Below are 22,771 nucleotides of genomic sequence, written 5' to 3'. Positions count from 1 at the left end.
TGTCTGTCGCATCATTTGCAAATATTTTCTCCCATTCTGTAGGTTGTCTTTTTTTTTTTTATGGTTTCCTTTGCTGTGCAAAAGGTTGTAAGTTTGATTAGGTCCCTTTGTTTATTTTTGCTTTTATTTCTATTGCCTTGGGAGACTGACCTAAGAAAACGCATTGCTACGATTTATGTCAGAGGATGTTTTTCTTCTGTGCTCTCCTGAACCTGTAGCGTCTTGACTGCCTTTAGTTCAAAATAATCCTCATGCAAAAGTGACACATTTTGGGGAGGCTCATTCTGAACCCCTACAGCTCCCATACATGTCTTTGCATGTGCTTCCTTGTCTACAGGTGCTGCGAATACTGCCCTTGGGGAAGATACTGAGGAAAGAAGTGTCAGCTGGCAGGAGATGTGTTCTGAGGTTAATAGGACAGGTCACAGTGCTCTGCAGAGTAACCACTTGTACCCATCTGCCTCCCTCTCCTCGTAACCTAAGCATAGTTGTACTTCTTGCCAATTCAAAGGGTGGAAAAGGTTTCTCATTGTTTTAATTTGCATCTATTTGGTGACTGACTGTGAATTTGAATGTATTTTCATTTGTTTATTGACGATTTGCAGTTTTTTTAATAGGACTTAATGTAAAAGTAACTATTCAAGCATTCTCCTAGCATGTGGGAATTCCTTGGCTTTCTGTGAACAGTGTACTAACTTCTGATATTCTTTGCAGGCCACTGAGCCAGAAGAGCTCAGAGACGGAGTATATTAACAAATACAGAAAACTTGAAGCACAAGAGTTTGATACGTATGGCAGTGATCATTCAGCCAGTGGGCCAGGTAAACGAGTATCTTTAAATATCATAAAATATGATATGTGAGTTGTTCACATGTTAAAACATTAACTTCTTTTTTTTTTTTTTTTTGCGGTACACGGGCGTCTCACTGTTGTGGCCTCTCCGGTTGCGGAGCACAGGCTCCGGACGCGCAGGCTCAGCGGCCATGGCCCACGGGCCCAGCCGGTCCACGGCATGAGGGATCTTCCCGGACCGGGGCACGAACCCGCGTCCCCTGCATCGGCAGGCAGACTCTCAACCACTGCGCCACCAGGGAAGCCCTAAAACATAACTTCTTAAAAGTATTTAAGAAGTGTATTTTGATCAAGAAAGAATCCGTATTGCTTGTTAATTCAGGATTTTGGGGGGAGGAGTATATGACAGATTATAAATTGTGAGTGTGTGATGATGTGTTGTGAGCTGCTCATGTTTTCCTCTCTTAAGTACAGTGTCTAAATAGTCTGTCCTTTGGAAGACTACTAACGGTCCCTGACCTTACTATTAATTAGAATTACTTAAAATTGTTATTATAATTTTAATAATAACAATACAATAATATATTATTATAAAATTATTTTATTGTTATTAAAATTATTATAGTTTTAAAAATAATAATCATATTAAAACAAAATTTTAAATAGTACATAAATGTATACAATAAAAGGTAAAGGTCCTTCTTAACCTCTCCTCCTCCCAAGAAGGAGATACAAGGATACAACTGTTCAGACTTTAGGTTAAGCTAGTTACTTTCTGTGAGTATGCACTTTCTTTTAGTGAGCTGATTGTCTTATTAGCATTAGACCGTATTCATATGACAGAAGTAAGTTTTTGATTTTTTTGCTTTATAAAAGGTTATCCGTCACAAACTTCCTACCAATTCAGTCAGGAAGTTCTGCCTCCTTTCTTTCTACTCTGTGTACTTATGCTCGGACTTAGGGACAGAAGTTGGGGTTAGGGTAATATTTTCCAGCCTTTTTGAAAATTACGAAATGTAGTCCATACATAAAAGTATACTAATCCTTATTCTTCTTGGTCTTTATTTGGGTTTCTTGATAATATAAAATATTGGTATCTTTCATCAATTCTGGAAAATTCTGAGCCATTATCTATGCTCCACTCTCTCATGCAGTTTTGTATTTTTCATTTTTTTGGTCACTCTACTATATGCAGACTAATTTCTCATTGTTCATCTTTCTCCTAAGGCAGAAGCAGCTTTGAGTTCTTTGTCTTCCTCTCTGTGTCCTTGCCTTATTATAGACTTTGGCCTGGTGTTTCCTCTCTCTCTTGCCAAGCTTTCGGTTTTTTAAACATGATGTTTGTATATTTCGTCTAGCATCTTTAGTTGTCCTCAGGAGAAATATTTGTGTGAACAACCCAGTACATTATTACCAGAAGTGATAGTTCAAAGAGATAGTGTGTCCTTTGATTCAATATTTACTTATTCTAAGAAAAGTACAACGTAGTACGTGTAAGAACATTTATTGCACTGTTGCTTATTTATGGGAAGCCTTAGAAGTCTCTTAAATGTCAGTGAACAGAGGCCTGGTGATTTTTATCTGTGTAGGGGAGTGTGTGGACTTTGATAGAAGCCTGAAATAGCTGTGTGTTATTGTGGAAAGACATCTGTCATTTAATATTTCCTTTTGGGGAAGTGTGTTAGTTTTCAGAAGACTCTTGATGATGTGATCCTTCTTGTTGCACTCACATATACAAACCCCGAGCACACCGCTGTGGGTCCTGGGGCCTGCCATAGGGATTGCCGCTGTGTGGAGATGGCTAGATGACAAATGAGTGCCTGCAAGTGCAAGTGTCTGCTCTTGTAACTTTTGATTTGGATTCATATTTGAAACTGCTATTTGCTTTCTCTGTCCATGGCATCTTAATATATTTGGAGCTTTTCACTAGGCAGTCATATAGCTTTGACTGTACTTGGAGGATTGACTCAACGACCAATGTTTATCAAGGTGTGTGCCAGGGACGGTGTGAAGCAATGAGAATATAAGTTAAAAAGACCTGGTCCCTCCTCTTACAGAGATTATCATTTAATCATGTAGTTACACAAATAAATGCTTTTGGAGGTAAATCCTCTGAAAGATAAACTCTCTGGGGACTTAGGACAAGGGTTTCTGCCTTTAGCTGGGGTATCAGGAAAGTAACAATTGAGCTTGGAGCTGAAGAATTAATAGAAGTTATAGAAGTTACCTAGAGAGTTTGGGGATCAGGGGGAGGGGGAAATGTATGCAGAGGGCCTGTAATAGGAGAAAGCCTGGGGTGTGGGTGGGCAGGGTCAGTTGGAGACTGAATAATAGCCCTTCACAGAGATCCTCACCCTCCTCTTCAGAACATGTGGTGACTGTGCTACATCACATGGTAAAAGGAACTTTACAGATTAAGTTGAGGAGCTTGAGGTGGAGGGACTGGGGGTGGGTCTGGTATAATCGCAGGGCTGTAAGCAGAGTCAGTCGTAGATGTAAGGACAGAAGCCGGAGTGATACAAGGAGGGGGCGGTGAGCTAGGGAGTGCAGGCGGCTTCTTGAAGCTGAAGAGGTGGGGAATGGGTTCTTCCCCACAGAGCCTCCAGAAGGAACCAGCTGTGCAGACCTCTGGATCTTAGCCCAGACTGCTTTTGGACCTCTGACGTTCAGAGCTGTAAGAGAATACTGTAAATGTGTGTCGTTTTAAGCTACTAAGGTTGGGATCACGTGTCACAGGAGCAGTAGAAGACGAGTGAGGTTGTGTTGGATGAGGCTGGATGAGGCACAACTGGTGATATATATAGGCACAACTGGTGATAGGGCCTGGGGCCATGACTAAGAATTTTAGGTTTTTTTTTTTGTTTGTTTTTTTGTTTTTGCTGTACGCGGGCCTCTCACTGTTGTGGCCTCTCCCGCTGCGCAGCACAGGCTCCGGACGCGGCTCAGCGGCCATGGCTCACGGGCCCAGCCGTTCCACGGCATGTGGGATCTTCCCGGACCGGGGCACGAACCCGTGTCTCCCGCATTGGCAGGCGGACTCTCAACCACTGCGCCACCAGGGAAGCCCAAGAATTTTAGTCTTAATACTCAGAGCAAGGGGAAGCTGTTGAAAGTTCTAGGTTTACCTTGGCATGAGTGTGTGTGTGTGGGGGAACATCGAGGGATGAGATCAGTGTTTTGAGAAGACCACTCTGGTCATATTGGAGAGACTGGACTGGTGGGGACCAGCATGGACATGAGGAGAAGTCCAGGTGAGACTGGATGGTGACTGATGACTGGGGTGATGGCATGGAGTGGGGAGCTGGTCGTGGGATGGCCGGACAGGACCAGGTGATGCATGGATGGGGATGTGAGGGAGGAGAGGGGCCGCAGGAAGCAGGAGGTGCTGCTCCATGCTTTGAAGTGCGGCAGTGCCTATGGGAAGGAGATGAGGTTCTCGTGTGTGTGTGTGTGTGTGTGTGTGTGTGTGTGTGTGTGTGTGTGTATACACAGCTATTTCTATCCCTATTCTGTCTGTTTACATTAAAACTGTGAGATTGCACTGGTACCTCTAATTCCAGTCCAGCCCGAAGGTTTCAACGTGAAAATTTTGTTATATCCAGTTTAAAATACTTTGATTCAAAATACCTTTGCTGGGACTTCCCTGGTGGTGCAGTGGTTAAGAATCCACCTGCCAGCAGGGAACATGGATTCGAGCCCTGGTCTGGCAAGATCCCACATGCCATGTAGCAACGAAGCCCATGAGCCGCAACTACTGAGCCTGCGCTCTGGAGCCCGCAAGTCACAACTACTGAGCCTGCATGCCACAACTACTGAAGCCCGTGTGCCTAGAGCCCGTGCTCTGCAACAAGAGAAGCCACCACGGTGAGAAGCCCATGTACTGCAACAAAGACCCAACGCAGCCAAAATAAATAAATTAATTAAAACATAACAATTAAAAAAATACCTTTGCTTTTGGCGTGATACAGGTGTTATTTCATCTATATAACTGTTTTAAAAAATCATTTCTGAGTAGAAATCCAAGAATGCACATTCAGTGAATTTCTGTGAATTACATTAGAATCATTGTATATAGTTTAAAGTAAATCATTTTTTAAAAATTGAGATTTAATAGCATTTCTGAACAGCTTGACCTTGGTTCCAGGCTGTGGACTCCTGCGGGGTTTCTGTTGTTTTCATATAGCAGTTTTGAATTTGTCCTGGCGTGGTGTCCTTAGTTGTGATTAAAGGCCACAGTGCTACCTCCCTTTTAATTTGGTGATATTTTTGGTGGTGGTTTCCATCCCTTTGATAGCTTTTCTTTTGAGTTTAAGAGAATGGCCTGTCTGGAGTTTTTAATAACTGAAAAGGGAAATATTCAAATTAAGTTTAATTTTGTGTTTGGAATACCAACCCATACTTGGAAAAAGTGATATGTAATTATTTTGAAGATTTAATTTTATACTTAAATCAGCAATGTAATAATTAAACTTATTTTCTGTAGTGTACAGTGTCTAGATTTTATGATAAGAAACGTTATTATGTTCTCCAGTTAAAATCCATTATATACTGTTTGGAACCCTGACTGCTGAATTTTTTTGGTTAGATTTTTTGTATTTGAGAAACTAGCAATTTTCATGGTTTCCAGTTTTTTCCAGTTCATGTGAGATATTTTAATGTTAATAACCTCAGATAAAGAGATAACAGGAAAATAAAATTTGAGGTTGAGGTATTTCTCATATCACTTTTGGATTACACTTTGCTGTATGTGGTTTGTTGATTTGCGTTGTTACCCGTTTTCTCTGAGAACTTACCTGTAATATTTTCCTGGCCCCCTCCTTTGATTTGGTTGCTACTGCACAGGTGAAAGAGCTGCACAGCCGTGAACATGTCTTTTGCTTGTGGTCTTCCCTCTGGCGGTGGATGTGGAGGCTGGACTTGATTTGCGCTCAGGTCGGCTGCAGCCAGTGACCTAAAAATGTCAGCCTGTGTTTCTTGTTAAATAGAGAGAGGGCTGTGGTTTAGACAATACAGTTAGGACTTTTGCAATTTTTTTCTTGTAGCATTTCTGTCTTTAAGCAGCAACCTTCAAAATGCATGTAATCAAGGAATGTAAGTCACATCAGTGTTGTCAAAGTGATGGCTCGTTCAGCAGCACCGTGAGCCACGGCTGCAGGTTCTGAGCAAAAGATACAGCTGCTACCTTTCTGTCTTTCTAAAGAGTCTGTGTCACCTCTCTTCCCCATGCAGGCCTTGTCCCTCTCACCCTGTGTCCCACTCCCTGTCACTGCATCTCCCAGCGGTGTAGCAGCTCGGGAGCTCCTCCCTCTGTCTCTCCTCCTTCGTTGGGCCGCATGGAGTCTCATCCCTTCCCTTTGTGTTAAAAAGGCCTATTATTGATTGATAAGCCTACCAACACCAAGAATGGGAAGGTCTCTATTTTTTCCCTATTTATGCATATATCATCTCAGTTCTTGCATTTGTAGACTGGCCTGGGTACCCAGCCATCATTTAGAATTCTACATAATTTAATAAAATCTTGGAACCATTTGTAAGTTAGGAACTGTTTACACATTGAGTTTTGCTACATGTTTTGAAGGTAGTGTGGTTAAATTAAAGGGCTTTTTAGCTGAGAGTGCTTCTGGAAGGGGTGAGATTGAGCGCAAGTATACCAGTGGGAACACAGGACAGCGTCAGTGATTGTGTTTCTTAAAAGCTAAGCGGAGCAACGGAAAGAGAGTGAGATGTGAGAGTGGACAGAAGTGCACACTTTGTGGAGTTTGGCGGTCAGTAGTGAGGTGACTAGAAGTTAGAAAGCTGTTGAGGGCAGGACTTAGAGAACTTTCCTCCGAAGTCAGTGCCGCGATGCCCTAGAAGGAACTCTGTTTCCACAAAGAATCTGTTTTTGCTTTGAGAGAGAACAGAACTGGCTCCTCTGTTCTTAAAATTCAGAACAAGTACTGCACATCTTGATTCAACTATAGGAAAATGGCCATATTTTCATTATATAGTTAGACCGATTTTGAAACTGAGAGTATGTGTAGGAGAAAATGTAGGAGAGCAAAAACAAAGCATGGACACGTGTGTCAAGTGGGAAGGGTGACGGCAGAACAGAGGGAGAGGCTGGGGCAGAGAAGCGAAGGGCTGGGAGGAACAGGGAGGGGGGCATTGAGGGGAGACCTGGGGAGGGAGCCAGCTCAGTGCTGAGTTTGGGGGGCACAGGGAAGCTTTCAAAGTTTATTTACTTTGGAAGTAAAACTTATTTCCCAATAGAAGTCTGTATCCTGTGAATTTTGATGATTTATCAAGAATTTGTGGCATCCCCGGAGTATAGTGCGTGTATTTACAGGAGGACGTTCAATAGCGGAGCTGGGCAGAGCTCCCCAGGGTGTGTCTTTCTTTCTTTTTTTTTAAATAATAAATTTATTTTATTTAATTTATTTATTTTTGGCTGTGTTGGGTCTTATTTGCTGCTTAACAGGCCTTCTCTAGTTGCAGCGAGCAGGGGCTACTCTTCATTGCAGTGCACGGGCTTCTCATTGCGGTGGCTTTTCTCATTGTGGAGCACGGGCTGTAGGCACGCGGGCTTCAGTAGTTGTGGCTCGCGGGCTCAGTAGTCGTGTCTCACGGGCTCTAGAGCGCAGGCTCAGTAGTTGTGACACACGGGCTTGGTTGCTCCGTGGCATGTGGGATCTTCCCGGACCAGGGCTCGAACCCGTGTCCCCTGTATTGGCAGGCGGACTGGCCACCAGGGAAGCGCCCCAGGGTGTGTCTTTGTCAGAGTAGCGTTGTCCCTCCCAGGGTGCTTGTTCCTAAGGTATCCTTATGGTGTTTGGTTGTCTACTATGGATTTAGTAGCAAGGAATGAACACTTAACAAATTGGTGTGAGATTTCAAATAAAAGTTTGTTCGTTAAGCTAAGCATTTTTGTGCCATTTTCAAGTGATGAGTACTGTGCTCTGCACATCTTTTATCTTAGAAGGTAATGCTGAGCCTACAACACTGATTGCTGTGATGGAGGGTAACATGGTGCTCAGCTTGTATAAATTATTCGCAGTGGGTGCTAAGGAAATTTCCTGATTACCCTGCTCACAGTGTTAGCCTGTAGAATATGTATTTGTGTGTGTGTACAGCTTGCTGTGTATATAGATAAAACACTAGGTTGTTTACCTTGTCTTTTTTCATATAAGAAATAGCATTGTATTTGTTTTGTCTGAATCCAGGTCCAAGGCCACCTTTAGCTAAATCAAGCAGTGTGATGTGCATCCCAGAGACAACTTATAAATATCCTGATTTGCCTATAAATCGATGTAAGGAAGAGGTAAAATTATTTTTGTCATAATGTAATTTTGTTGTTTGACTAAATGCCAGCGACCCAGCACTTGGTTTCTGGTCTGAAAGTGACGAGGTGCTGGGCAGGCACCCTGGGGAGGTGGTTTTGTGTAATAAGCATGTGGATGGCCTTCCTTTTGGCGGTGCTTCACTTGTTCAGCCTTCCCCTGAGCTCATCTCCTCATATTTAATTATTCACCTAGCCGTCCCTGCTCTGAAATAAGTGTGAGTAAACACCTGCTGGGCCCCAGGAGAGCTGCTTCTCGCAATACCGGCTGCCCAGACTTTTTAGAAAGCAAATAACGCCCTCAGCGCAGTCTTCTCTAGCATTCCACTGGGTTTCCTTTACACTCTGCCTCGTTTGTTTGCCTGGTGATTGATCAGTCATTGATATGTAATTTTAAGAACAATGTTGGGCAATATAGCAGCAGGATGATTACACTTTTAATTAGTTACATGTTATTAAACATGGGTAAAAGTAAGCGTATTGAAACCTTAACTATACTAGCGGAAGAAGTGGTTATAGATAGGAATAAATTGTAGATGTTCTAAATTTAATTTTTATTTTGCTTTAGATCGAATCATGCAGCTTTTGTAGAGTAGATATACTTTATTAATTTTTAAGAGGCCAGTATTCAAATTAATTTGTATTCCCTGACCATGGCAATTGCTAGAGTGATAAGAGCTTACACATATCTAGGGTGGAGGCGGGGAGCGGTGGGGAGAGATCGGGCTGGCGTTCTCGGGCCGCTCCATGTAGTCTGTACGTGGCGCACTAGAAGTTCATTGTTTTAAAGTGTGTCTGAAGAGTTTCAAATGAGAATTTAAAGCCACTTGAGTGTAATAACAGCTGTGTTTTCATGTTTCTCAGTAGAATTACACGGAAGTTCATTACAAAATTTTAAAATAATAGAAATTTAGACTTAGCAAGAGCTACAGAAATTCATTTTGGTGTTTTCATATTTACAGACGAAGAAATTGAGACATAGGGATCAGTGAACTTGGCCTGAATTACTGTGGCCATTAGTTATTGTTCACAGTGTTCAAATTGGTTTCAAATTCAGCAGCCATTAGTAACCTTCTTTCTCTTGTTTGTGATGTTTAGGTGGTTAGGTAATAATTTAACTTTTAAGGATGAAAAGAAAATAAATTCTGAAAGTCTTCTTGAGATAAAGCTTTTGGTTCATAGGTAATACTTTATTACATCATTGTTAAATTTGTGGCAATTTTGAAGGTTTGTTTTTTGTTTTAATTCTAGGTCATTTCTTTGATAGAAAGTAATTCTGTGGTAATTATACACGGTGCCACCGGTAGTGGTAAAAGTACTCAGCTCCCGCAGTATATCTTGGATCATTACATCCAACGCTCTACCTACTGCAACATTGTGGTCACCCAGCCACGGAAGATCGGGGCCAGCAGCATCGCCAGGTGGATCAGTAAAGAGCGCGCCTGGACTTTGGGTGGTTTGGTGGGCTATCAGGTGAGACTGAGAGAGGGAGCCATCTCTCTCTGTTAATTTTTTTTTTTAATTTACTTTTTGGCCATGCCACATGGCATGTGGGATCTTAGTTCCTTGACCAGGGATTGAACCCATGCCCCCTGTGTTGCAAGTGCAGAGTCTTAACCACTGGACCGCCAGGGAAGTCCCTCTTTGTTGATTTTTAATTTTATATAAGTTGATGATAAGGTGTGATTATTTTCTGCTGGAAAAGAAAATGAAATCGGTTGCTTATAGAGCAGAATTATGGCATAATTTTAAAAACAGTGAATCTCTGAAGTTCTTGAAAATATTGATAACTTTAGTTTCTTTCTCAGTTGAATAGAAAAGAAGTGAGAATGCTCAGACTTGAGAATGGCTTTTATATAATTTTATCTTTCAATTATATCTTTATGTTGAAGATGTCTTCATACACAATCATTTTAACATAAAAATGATACGGGAAGTACGACTAGATAGGCCAATCTCTCCACCCATCACCAAAGAAGAAGAAGAAGAAGAAGAAAAATCAACTTGAGAATTTCAGTTTTAATTTAGACCCTATATTTTTTGTGATATACAGTACTTTTTTTTCCCTTTCTTACCTTCATTATGAAATGAGCATAGCATTTTTTGGTAATTAAATGTGAACCATTTAAACTGAAAAATTTCTCCTTTCTTTTTTCCTTCCCCAATTTTAGGTAGGGTTGGAGAAAATAGCGACAGAAGACACCAAGTTAATTTATATGACAACCGGAGTGCTGCTTCAGAAAATAGTTAGTGCCAAGAGTTTGATGGAATTCACACATGTCTTCATCGATGAAGTAAGTGCTCTGCTCTTATGTTCATATTCCTATTTGATAAGAGAACACAGTGCAAGTTACTTGTAAAGTGTCAAAAAGTAATTTGGGTCTGTATCTGCTTATTCTACTTAGAATGTTGATTTTCTGTTTTTATCCTTTGCTCTTACTTCCAAAATGCAGGTGGGGAGGTTGAGGACTGTGAATCCTTGTTTAGAGCAGGGGTTGGCAGACTACAGCCCTCAGGCCAGAGTTGGCCCCTGTTTTTGTAAGTAAAGTTTTATTGGCACACAGTTTTGCTCTTTGTTTATGATTGCTGGTGTTCTACAGAAGAGATGAATAGTTGGAACAGGACCGTATGTTCCGTGAAGCTGGAAGTATTTGCCCTCTGGCCTTTTACAGGGAAAGGCTGCTGACCCTGGTTTAGAGTGTTAGCCACATCAGACAATTAAGAACTTTAATTGTCTGTAGGTATTTTTAGTGCCTTACAGATACTTTCCATCTAGTAAAACAAGGATAATAATATCTTTTAAGAAAATGAATAAAGTAAATAGATGATATTGATCTATTCATTTTTCTAAAAAAATCTCTAATAAAGTATTGTGAACACTGTCTTTGTGCCAGTCTTAGCTTTCTCGACTTTTCTCAGTAAGGATGGAATATTTAATTGATTTTGATTTGATTCTATTCTGTTCTGTTTAGGCCGCGCCACGCGGCTTGTGGGATCTTAGTTCCCTGACCAGGGATTGAACCTGCGCCCTCTGCAGTGAGAACGCCGAGTCCTAACCGCTGGACCACCAGGGAATTCCCAATTTTGTTTATAGAGTTTTTTGAGGTGGGGAGATGCTGTGTTCAAACAGTTTTCCCAGGAGCTTTGGAAATGCCTCTACCCCAAACTCTTGAGTTTTAAACCTCATCAGTAATTATGCCTTGAGAAGCTTTACTTATTTCTTGTGGCGTTAGAAACATCAGCAAATAAATAGGATTTGTGGGAGACTGTGAGGTGGGGCTGGAGTACCTGATGGAGGCTGGAATGAAACCCCCTGAGCAGCCCTTTAGGGAAAGGTCTCTCCATTCTCTTGATATGTTGTGTGATCAGTATAATACCAAAACATACTGCCAATGGAAATAATCAGTAAACAATCTATAATCGGAATAGAAAAGAGTGTTATTTGAGCCAAACTGAGGAATATAACCTGGGACACACAGATTAAAGAAGCACTTGAATTGTGTTCTCCTGGACTACAAAATGGGGGGCTTATAAAGGCAAAAACTGAAAAATACAAGTTGTTTGTTGAGAATTAGGATTGGAGCTGGAGAGAAATAAGGGTGCTAGTTAAGCAGGGATCCGTTGGGGTCTGGAATGGTTGCATAGTTGTAAGCGGAGACCTTGAGACCATAATAAGGTTGCAGTCGGCAGCTGCCGGCGGATACTGTTTTGAGAATGGCTGGAGGTGTCCTTGAGTCTGATGCAGTTCAGAAAGTTCAGGTTCCAAGTGATGGAGGAGCGTGTCTGAAACCACATCCACAAGGGCCACCCGGCTCCATTTTGGATGCCTGAACCATAGTTACTCCATTTTTATGTTTAAGTGCATTCTCGTCGTTAATGGTTAAAGCAGATGCACGATGCCTGTGTGACAGGCCACAAAACAAGGCTGTTCTAATTAGCATAAAGTCCAAGCATGTCATGTATAAGCCAGAATGACTTCCCCATACCTTAATATGTGAAAATTTCTTCCATCGATACTGCAGGTAAAGCTGAATGGGTGCATTTACTAGCTTGTGTACCTTTACTTGGTTTTAAATTACTGTTGTTTGGGAGAGTAAAAGGTGGAAAATATGTTGTTATTCTTTGCAATACAGTGTGATGTGCAGTATGGTTCATAATTTTTCTTTATGACTTTTGGCAGTTTTGAGTGTCTTTAGGTAGTGATGAAATTCAAACTTAGGCAGTATGCCCAAAGGTGGTATTACACAGTCCACAGTAGTTACCGTTTGTTGTTGAGCCTTTTACTGAGGCCTCCAGATAGCATGGTGTTGCGGGGTAGTTCACTCCAGAGCTCTACTTCTCATGCCTCCATTCATTTCTGTAGATCCAGCAACTTTCTGACTGTGTTAGGAGGTATCTTTGCACACACACGCGTGAGTGGCGTGGACATGCCCATGCACACTGCGTTACTGGGTGCATTCTTTCCCGAAGCTGTGTGATGGTAGCTGAACACAGGTCAGCTACACTGTGCAGGAGCTTGTCCTACAGGGACTGCCTTGTCACTTGGTTACACGAGCAGCTTCCTACTCTACCACCGTGTCCCCAGCGCCTCGTAGGTGTTCCAATAACTATTTGCTTAAAGAATTAATGGGTTGGATAGACCTGAAGTTTCAGTTTTACAAAGGATATTGTTCCTATTGTGCAGGATGATTTGAATTCCAAAAGAAATCTAGGAAGTTGAAGGTGGCCAGGCAGTTGAAAATGGAATGATCATGTCCTTAAGTTCTTAGCTCTTGAAAAAGAATAAACTAGCTTCAGGTGAATCATTCATTTAGTAAACATTTTTTGAGTACCTGCCTCATTAGGTGCTGAGGTTATAAAGATGCCGGAGTTGTAGTTTCTGCTCTTAGCCACTCTGCTGGGGAGACACATATCTACTGAGATATGTGTAAGTATGGGCAACGGAGAAGGGCCTGGGGCAGGGAGAGGACTGTGGGCATGCTGGGATATAGGGGTGAGTGGGGTCCTCAGGGCCGGAGGGGGAGGCAGCCCGGCCTCCAGCAACTGGGAGAAGCCGGGTTGTGTGAAGTCAGAGCTCTGGAGGCTGTAGTGGTGGTGTGGAGGCCAGGGGAGTCTCAGCGCTAAGGAGAGGTCACTTTGGGGCTCTTGCCTGAGCACAGCCTTTATTTTTCTTTGTTAAGTACGCGAGGCAGGATGTTTGCATTGAGGAAGTGCTCTGGGGTTTGGTGATAGAATGAAATGAGAGTTAGATTAATAAGGTGTCTGCTAGGGTTTCCAGCCGTTAGGCCAGAAGGTTAAATACTTTTCAGCTGCTGTTTTTTTTCTTTTCTCTGTACTACTTTTGTCCATGCCTGCTTCAGTGGGAAGTGCGGCCGGGAAGGAGCCGGCTAGAGAACAAACAATGGAGCCTTTCGCCTGGAGGAGAAGGGAGCGCCCTCTTTCAGACTCAGCTAATCTCTCCACTTGGGCAGAGGAATGTCCCAGAGTAGAATCTGCTGTCCCCTTGTGCCTTGGGGAGCCCGACTAAGTGTAGAGAAACGGCCACACGTGACTTAGCCCTGGGTGTTGGCTGGTTCGGGACAGGCCCTCGGGGACCCGGCCTGGAGGGCGCTGCCTGAGCAGCAGGCCCCCGGGGGACCCCGCAGCCCCATTTCCCCGGGTGCTACTGCGGGGCTTCCGATTGCCCTCAGCTCTTCACCCAGCCCTGCGCTACCTGTTCTGACTGAGCCAGCTCTTCCAGAGCCCACCCTGTGAGCTCCAGCCTGCCAGGCGGGGGGCACTGCTGCCGGGGCATAGCCACCGCCCTGCACTCCCTTGCTGAAGTAGTAGCGTAAATATGGCCATGCAGAGGGGTGCTGTGGGCTGGGAGCGGCGGAGGGAGGCTGGTCTGCTGCTTCTCGGCGGTGGGATGCTTTGTGTTGTCGCAGTGGGCAGGGCCAGAGCGGTAAACATTCCTCTGTCCAGATGCCAGTAGGGCCCTACAGAGAAGCACGGGCGCTGGGGGCGACAGTGACGCACACGCCCCTCGTGTGTTCTCTGTTTGTGGGCCACCGTTCTTTGCTTCCTCTTAACCAGGAGTGATAGTTTCCTGAGGAACGGCGTTTAGCGCAGAGACTTAGTCCCCAGGCCCCTAGGCGCACCGTTGAACCCTTGCCCTCCAGTCACTCAGCGGTGACATGTGCCTTCCCACGTTGGGGGTGCCCCCTTTCTATTTTGCAGGTACACGAGCGAACTGAAGAAATGGATTTCCTGTTGTTGGTCGTCCGCAAACTTCTAAGAACAAATTCACGTTTTGTGAAGGTAAAGTTGATTTCATGAGTAACTGAAACATTTAGGGTTAAGATTTATTGTTTAGTTTTGTTTCTCTTTATTTTAATAGAAACTAGTTGTTCATTGTCTTGTGTAGTCCTCCAGATCTTGCTAGGAAGCTGGCTAAAGGGAGCTGTCGTATGATCAGACTATGGAGTACTCTTTGGTTATTATGTTGCATTAAATTGTGAAATATTCTCCAGGCTGCAGAAAATGATCTGGTGATAGTTGACGCTAATGAAATGCTGGGTATTAGAGCACTGCTTTTGGTTGAATAGGTACCATAATCTAAAGGTATGTGACTATATCTGTAATCTCTGTTTTAAAAGTAGCACTGAGTCACATTGAAGTTTGAGAATAGTTATATGCACTGTTATTATAGGAGACTTGAGTTAGGAGCTAACTGGAAGTCTGTGGCAAAAATGGTAAACATTGCTTACATTCTGTTTGAGCAAAAAGGACAAAGAAGTGAACTAGGCCAAAATAGCAAAAGGTTTATAATTATTATGCAGTTTAGACATAGGTCAACCCAGCCATGCTAAGTAGGAGTCTTTCAGAAGCAGCAGTGATTGGGTGCATGTCATTCATTATATAAAGGAACTGTGGAAGGATTTGCTGTTACTGGAAAGCAGATGCCCTCTAGATCATAACATACTTTGTCTTCAAGTGTTTCGTCTCTCTGTCCGTTCAGGGAGACATTCCCGCCCTGCCCCGAGGTGGGGACATCACCCTTAGGAGGCTCACGGTCTCACCTGGTGGGTGCTGACTAAATGGAACCCGAAATTTGCAATAAGTTGTCTTATTGCTTGAGATGACTATAAAATGAATGAGAGAATTTGGCTATTTCATTCCTTTTTCTGAATCTTAAAGATGACATTGAAGGTTGTTCAACAAGTCTGGACCTTTCTTTTTCTTTTTTTTTGTTTTTTGGCCGTGCCTTGGGGCATGTGGGATCTCAGTTTCCTGACCAGGGATTGAACCCATGCCCCCTGCATAGGAAATGTGGAGTCTTAACCACTGGACTGCCAAGGAAGTCCCCAGAATCTGGACCTTTCTTTTTTTTTTTTAATAAATTTATTTATTTTTGCCTGCGTCGGGTCTTTGTTGCTGCACGTGGGCTTTCTCTAGTTGTGGTGAGCAGGGGCTATTCTTTGTTGTGGTGCGCGGGCTTCTCATTGCAGTGGCTTCTCTTGTTGTGGAGCACGGGCTCTAGGTGCATGGGCTTCAGTAGTTGTGGCTCACGGGCTCAGTAGTTGTGACTTGCAGGCTCTAGAGCGCAGGCTCAGTAGTTGTGGCGCACGGGTTTAGTTGCTTCACGGCATGTGGGATCTTCCCGGACCAGGGCTCGAACCCGTGTACCCTGCATTAGCAGGCGGATTCTTAACCACTGCGCCACGAGGGAAGCCCCCAAATTCCTTTTTCCTTACTTTTTAGAAAGAGAGTGGCTGTCAGAGACTTAGATGCAGGAGCACCGGCAGATGGGCCTTCCAGTCCCCCCTTCCGCTCCCCACCCAAACCTTTAGAGGTCCCTGGCTTTGTGCCATCCCCCAGCCTGCTGACCCTGCTGTCACCGCTGGCTGACCAGACTCAGCCCAGGCCACCCTGGACAAGCAGGTGTCTTGGGCAGGCTGTTGAATGGTCTGTCTGGAGGAGAGGCTGAGAGCTGCTTGGGGGAGGGCGCACGACAGGGAAGTTGGTGGCAGCACGGAACCTCGTAGCTTTGAGCAGTCCAGATTTGACCTTCCGTCGCCTGCTGCCTCAGTAGAACAAAAGCCTTGCAGTTCCTTAGCCTCACTGTTCCTTGGTAGGTGGTTTAGAGAACATCTGCTGCAATGGGTGTGCCCCTTGGGGGCCACTCTTACACCCCAAGTGGTTTCTCAGAGCCTGCCTTCTAACCACAAGCATCTTGTCTCAGTGAGTTCTGGTCAGCAGGACTTTGACCTCTTGTATCTAACATTAGCTGGGAAAATACAGACATTTTGTTTACCCAGTAAGTGTATTAATAATACCTGTGTAAAGTTTTTACTTTTCTGCTAAGATTTACACTTCAGAAACGTAGTAGGCAGTCAGTGGTCAGCAGATAGCTGTGTTTACCTCCTGCTTAGCATTTTGGAGACTGGTGGATGACGCAGACCCTTTGTAACGCTGCCACCTTCTCCAGGGCACAGCTGATGGGCTGTGGATGCTGCCTCTGGTATTCATGGCTGAGTTTCTTAAGGATGTCATCCCATATTTGCTTTTTGGCAAAACTGAAACCTGTGGTGAGTCCCTGAGCCTCTGCTGTCCCACTTGGTCTGGACTGGTTCCCCTGGGCTGCTGCACAGTGGCCGTCCTGGGGCTTCTCCAGTTTCTCGGCTTAGAGTCAAGGTTTTATGGGCCCCTTTTCTTCTTCCTCTTTCGTGCCTTTTTTTAAAAAGAGCTTTTTTATATTTTTAATAGATTTATTTTATTTATTTATTTTTGTCTGCGTTGGGTCTTCGTTGCTGCGCGTGGGCTTTTTCTAGTTCCAGCGAGCAGGGGTTACTCTTTGTTGCGGTGTGCCGTCTTCTCATTGCAGTGGCTTCTCGTTGCGGAGCACAGGCTCTAGGCATGTGGGCTTCAGTAGTTGTGGCACGTGGGCTCAGTAGTTGTGGCTCGTGGGCTCAGTAGTTGTGGCTTGCAGGCTCCAGAGCGCAGGCTCTGTTGTGGCACATGGGATTCGTTGCTCTGCGGCATGTGGGATCTTCCCGGACCAGGGCTCGAACCCGTGTCCCCTACATTGGCAAGCAGATTCTTAATCACTGCACCACCAGGGAAGCCCTCTCTTTGGTGCTTTTTACGCTCTCATTTTTCTGGAGCATAACATCTAGTAGCTTATTCTGTCTTAAGTTAGCTTTCTTTTTTTTTTTTTAGCTGTAGCTTTTTTTTTTTTTAAATAAATTATTTTATTTATTTTATTTTCGGCTGCGTTGGGTCTTCGTTGCTGCACGCGGGCTTTCTCTAGTTGTGGCGAGCGGGGGCTACTCTTTGTTGCGGTGCATGGGCTTCTCATTGCAGTGGCTTCTCTTGCTGTGGAGCACGGGCTCTAGGTGAGCAGGCTTCAGTAGTTGTGGCATGTGGGCTCAGTAGCTGTGGCTCACGGGCTCTAGAGCGCAGGCTCAGTAGTTGTGGCGCACGGGTTTAGTTGCTCCACGGCATGTGGGATCTTCCGGACCAGGGCTCGAACCTGTGTCCCCTGCATTGGCAGGTGGATTCTTAACCACTGCACCATCAGGGAAGCCCTTAAGTTAGCTTTCTGATGCAAAGTGTCCTTTTACGTTAATGGTTGTAATTTAGCATAATTGGAGAAATGTAGTTTCTCACTTGATAAAGCAATTGAAGAGAAATTTAAAAGTTGGCATCTCTGAGCATTCTTTAAACTGTAATAATTTGAATTACACTGGAGATCAAATTGAAGTATTCAGTTAAAGTTTTGAAAATTATTAAAACAGAAGACAAGCCTAGAATTGTAAAAGTATTTCATTTCAGTTATTATTATCATCATCATTTTGTCTGTTTTAATGGTTTTTCTTACTCTGTAGGTAGTCCTGATGTCAGCCACCATCAACTGTAAAGAGTTGGCAGATTACTTTGCTGTTCCTGTTCAGAACAAGGTGAACCCTGCTTATATTTTTGAAGTAGAAGGAAAGCCCTATGCAGTTGAGGAGTATTATCTTAATGATTTGGAGCACGTTCATCATAGCAGGGTATGTTGGAATGCATTGTTTCTTTCACAGTGAATGTACTTTTGTATTTGATCACACCTGCATTTATTAGCTACAATTGCAAGGCTCTTTTGGAGCTTAAAATTGGAGCAGAGAGATGGTGTGGGATGGGGCTGGAGAAGAATAAGAGGAAGGAAGCTCCGGGGTTTGTTGTCATAAACGTGAGCATGATAAGCACTCTGTGTGTCCCGGTGAAATTTATTCAAACTGCTTTTGTACTTTATTGATGTTGAAGAAAAAAATGTCAGCTTTTGGTCAGCTACAAAATTGCAGATTCAGCTGAGGGTAGGAGGTAATTTTATTTCTGTTAAATTAAATTTTCTAAAGTAAGTTGTATTGCTCTAAACTGAAGGAGGATTGCGTTGTCGGAACAGTGTGTGATAACATATTCTTATGAAAAGTTGCAGTTGATTTACAGTTGTTTTCACGTGGGTAATACGTTTATAGGATTTGAAGATCGAAGAGTATATGTAGGTATAAAATATCTCCTTCCTACTCCTGTCCATTGTCTGCCCAGTTCCCCCACTAAATTATTGTCATTAATTTCTCTGGATCTTTCCATATTTACAAGCAAATATGGATGTATTGTTTCTCTTTTTTACAGAATGATAGCATTCTATGTGCATCTTGTTTTTTTTTTCACTTACCTTTTCACATTTTTTACATGTCATATAGTTTCTTCACTCCCTTTTTAGAGCTACATAACATTCTTTTATGTGAATATAAATATTATTCTTTTTTTAAAATTGAAATATGGTTGATTTACAATGTTGTGTTAGTTTCTGGTGTGCAAAGTGATTCGGTTATATATATATTGTGTGTGTATATATATTCTTTTTCATATTCTTTTCCATTATGGTTTATTACAGGGTCTTGAATATAGTTCCCTGTGCTATACAGTAGGACCTTAACTGTTTATGTATTTTATATGTAGTAGTTGGTATCTGCTAATCCCAAACTCCTAATTTATCTCTCCCCCACCCCTTTTCCCCTTTCATAACCAGAAGTTTGTTTTCTATGTCTCTGAGTCTTTTTGCAAATAAGTTCATTTGTATCATATTTTAGATTCCACATGTAAGAGATACCATATGGTATTTGTCTTTCTCTGTCTGACTTACTTCACTTAGTATGATAATCTCTAGGTCCATCCATGTTGCTGCAAATGGCATTATTTCATTCTTTTCTATGGCTGAGTAGTATGCCATTGTGTATATGTACCACATCTTCTTTACCCGTTCATCTGTCGATGGACATTTAGGTTGCTTCTGTGCCTTGGCTATTGTGAATAGTGCTGCTATGAACGTTGGGGTGCATGTAGTAAAGATTATTCTTTATTTAACTAATCTCCAGTGTTTCTTATCTTTTCTTATTAAAAACAGTGCTAAAGAGAACATCTTTGTGCATGTGAAGGTATATCTTGTAGGCCAGGGTTTCGTAGCCTCAGCACAGTTGGTATTTTGGGCCAGGTAATTCTGTATGGCGGGGGCTGTCCTGTGCATTAGGATGCTTGATATTAAATAGCTCTGCTGGCCTTGACCCACCAGATGCAAGTAGGGCTCCTTCCCATCCCCACCCCCCTGTGACAACCAAAAATGTTTCTGGACATCCCTGGGATGGGAGTAAAACACCTCTTTCGAGGACCCCTGTGTAGGTTGTGCCTTCCTGGAAGTGGGTCAGAGGATGTGTGCATTTAGAATTTTGATGCACGTTGCCAAATTGCTCTATATAAGAGTTTGACTTTTATTAAAAACATCTGTAGGGACTTCCCTGGTGGTCCAGTGGTTAAGACTTCGGGCTCCCAACGTAGGGGACATGGGTTTGATCCCTGGTTGGGGAACTAAGATCCCGCAAGCCGCGCAGCTCGGCCAAAAAAAAAAAAAAAAAAATCTGTAATGTTAAAGTAAACAGTCTCTACTACAATGAGTTGGCTGACTAGGGTTCACCTCATTAGAAGATGTATTTTGTCAAATCTAATCATGTCAGAGGGAGGCCAGTGATGGCCATTAGAATGTAGCACTTCTTTTTTTTTCTCCCAGCTTTTAATTTTTTTAAAAAAAATAATTAGTTTATTTATTTTTGGCTGCATTGGGTCTTTGTTGCTGCGCGTGGGCTTTAGCTGCAGCGAGCGGGGCTACTCTCTGTTGCAGTGCACAGGCTTCTCACTGCAGTGGCTCCTCTTGTTGCGGAGCATGGGCTCTAGGCGCGTGGGCTTCGGTAGTTGTGGCACATGGGCTCAGTAGTTGTGGCTCGCGGGCTGTAGAGCGCAGGTTCAGTAGTTGTGGTGCATGGGCTTAGTTGCCCCGTGGCATGTGGGATATTCCCAGACCAGGGCTCAAAACCTGTGTCCCCCGCATTGGCAGGCGGGTTCGTAACCACTGCGCCACCAGGGAGGTCCTCTCCCAGCTTTTAAAATGACAGTATTTCAAAACAGAAAAGTTGAAAGAAATTTTGTAGTGAACACCCGTGTGTCCATCACCTAGAGTCTACAGTTAACATTTACTTTGTAGCACTTCAAAAAAACCCCAAACCTGTCGGAACTAAGAAACTAACACTGGAACATCACCATTAGCTGGACTTGAGTTTGTTTGGATTCCACTGGTTTTCCCTAATGTTCTTTTTCTGCTCTAGGATCCCACATTGTGTTTAGCTGTCATGTCTCCTTAGGTTCCCCTGGGCTGTGACAGTTTCTCAGACTTCTCTTATTTTTGATGACCTTGATGATTTTTAGGAGAACTGGCCAGGTATTTTGTAGGATGCCCCATTACTGGAATTTTTCTGGTGTTTTTCTCATGATTAGACCGGGGCTGTGAATTTGGGGGAGGAAGAGCACCGGGGTGAAGTTGTTTCATCACATAATGACCAGCAGCACGGCTCATCGCTGGTGACAGGCCTTATCTCCTGGCCCCGGTGGTGGTTACCAGGTTTCTCCCTTGTAACGTTACTCTGCCCTCCTTTTCTTTTTCCATATATATGTATGTGTGTGTGTGTATGTGTATATATATATATATATATATATATATATATATATATATATGTATGTATATATATATATATATATATATATATGTATATATGTATATTAGGTTAGTTTGTTTGTTTATTGTCTGTCACTGCCCCCCCCCCAAGGTTATGAACAGAGTAAGGAGACACATTCTTTCCTTTTCTTACTGGACTCCGTGGTTGGAAACAAGTCTCTCTAAGTGCAGCCCGTATTCAAGGTGGAGGGGAGAGGGCCCGTATTTATAACATTTAACCATTGTGCCTTGTCTGACCCATTTTGGAATATGAGAGTAATAATGCTTTACTAGTCTTTTCACCTGGCCAATGTCTGATTGACTTCTGTTGATGTGTATTTTGTGTTTGATTCCTTGTGGATATGCTGAGGAGCGGGGTCTGGCCTGGGCACGTGCCCTGAGCCCGTGTAGGCCCTGGCAGCAGATGGGTGCATTGTGTTCACCTGCTAGAGGACATCTGGCCCCAGCGCTGTTTACCGTATGTCCTGATCGGTGTCACTTAGGGTTTCAGTGAACCGATACTCAAGATTTAACTCTGTATTAATTTTAAGCCTTACAGAAAAGGTGCTTTATGTAGATTCTATTATAATTTTTGGAGTCAGAGGGCCTTTGTTAAAATCAGTTTTATTACCGTGATTAGTCGTGCTGTCATGTGATTACTCAGCACGCTGTCTCGTGTTGCGAGGGAGAAGGTCCGCCTCCTCCAGAGCAGCGGCCTCTCCACCCTGTGGTTGTCTCATACCTTCCCACCTCCTTAGGGGCCTCGTCTGATTCACTGCCCTCCTCTCTGTGTCTTTCCTAGCATCTTGTCCACATTTAAACGGCACTGAGTCTCTTTCATCTTAAGAGACACCCACGTTAGGTGCACTGTTTCTCATAGCTTTTGCCAGACTCTGAACTCCCAATGCCCGCTTCTCCCCCCTCCCCCCATTCACTGCCGCCTCTCAGCCAGGACTGCACCCCACAGTGTCACAGGTAACCACCTCGTGAGGTCCAGAGCACTCGGCCCTACACCCCCTGAGCTCTCGCTAATATTTGACCCTGTTGGCCACTTTGATTTTCTTGAAACTCACCATTCCCCTGGGTCCCATGATGCCCTCCTGGTCTTTCTGTTACCAACTCTGGCTGTTACTTTCAGTGTCCTTTGAAGAGCCCTTTTCATGCTTCATTTTCAACTTTTTTTTTAATTGCCAAAAAACCCTCACAAAACCTGCCCGTAGGAAAGGACATAAAATGTAATCGCGAACTGGGATAAATTGTGGCCCCCCGTGATCTGCAGCCTGGTCCAGCAGCAGCGCATGGCCCACTCCCCAGGCCTCCCCGTGGGTTCTTTTCGGAGCACACTCCACCACCCTAGAGCATCACCGTTCTGTAATTCTGCTTGGTTTTGCTGTAATCCATTTGAAGGGGAATTGGGAGGATGGTGTGGGACGGGTTGCTTCCCGGACAGGCTGGTTGGCCTGGGCGAGGCCGACTGGGATGGAGGCAGACAGGCAGGGCTCCAGGGCCTCAGCTTGGAACAGAAACACCATGGTCGCTGAACACTGGGCACCGGTGGGTGGTCTGACTGGAGCCACCCTGGCCCCGCCTCTGTG

The 22,771-nt window shown here is 43.7% G+C and overlaps 1 protein-coding gene across 1 annotated transcript in view; it reads left to right on the top strand.

Annotated features, from left to right (window-relative positions):
- Positions 1 to 22,771, top strand: part of TDRD9 (tudor domain containing 9) — a gene marked incomplete at its 5' end in the record, with an annotated part of 106,748 nt that overhangs the window by 15,931 nt on the left and 68,046 nt on the right. Inside the window, 6 exons of the mRNA XM_082649015.1 lie at positions 715 to 821; positions 7,995 to 8,092; positions 9,362 to 9,583; positions 10,282 to 10,404; positions 14,330 to 14,410; positions 17,980 to 18,144. Coding sequence (XP_082505141.1) covers positions 715 to 821; positions 7,995 to 8,092; positions 9,362 to 9,583; positions 10,282 to 10,404; positions 14,330 to 14,410; positions 17,980 to 18,144 — 796 coding nt within the window. The remainder of the gene's footprint in view (positions 1 to 714; positions 822 to 7,994; positions 8,093 to 9,361; positions 9,584 to 10,281; positions 10,405 to 14,329; positions 14,411 to 17,979; positions 18,145 to 22,771) is intronic.

The sequence above is a fragment of the Grampus griseus genome, assembly GCF_964374135.1.
Source record: "Grampus griseus genome assembly, chromosome: 2".
Classification (NCBI taxonomy): Eukaryota; Metazoa; Chordata; class Mammalia; order Artiodactyla; family Delphinidae; genus Grampus; species Grampus griseus.
Note: the sequence above shows the minus strand (reverse complement) of the source record. Positions and strands in the feature narration are given on the sequence as shown.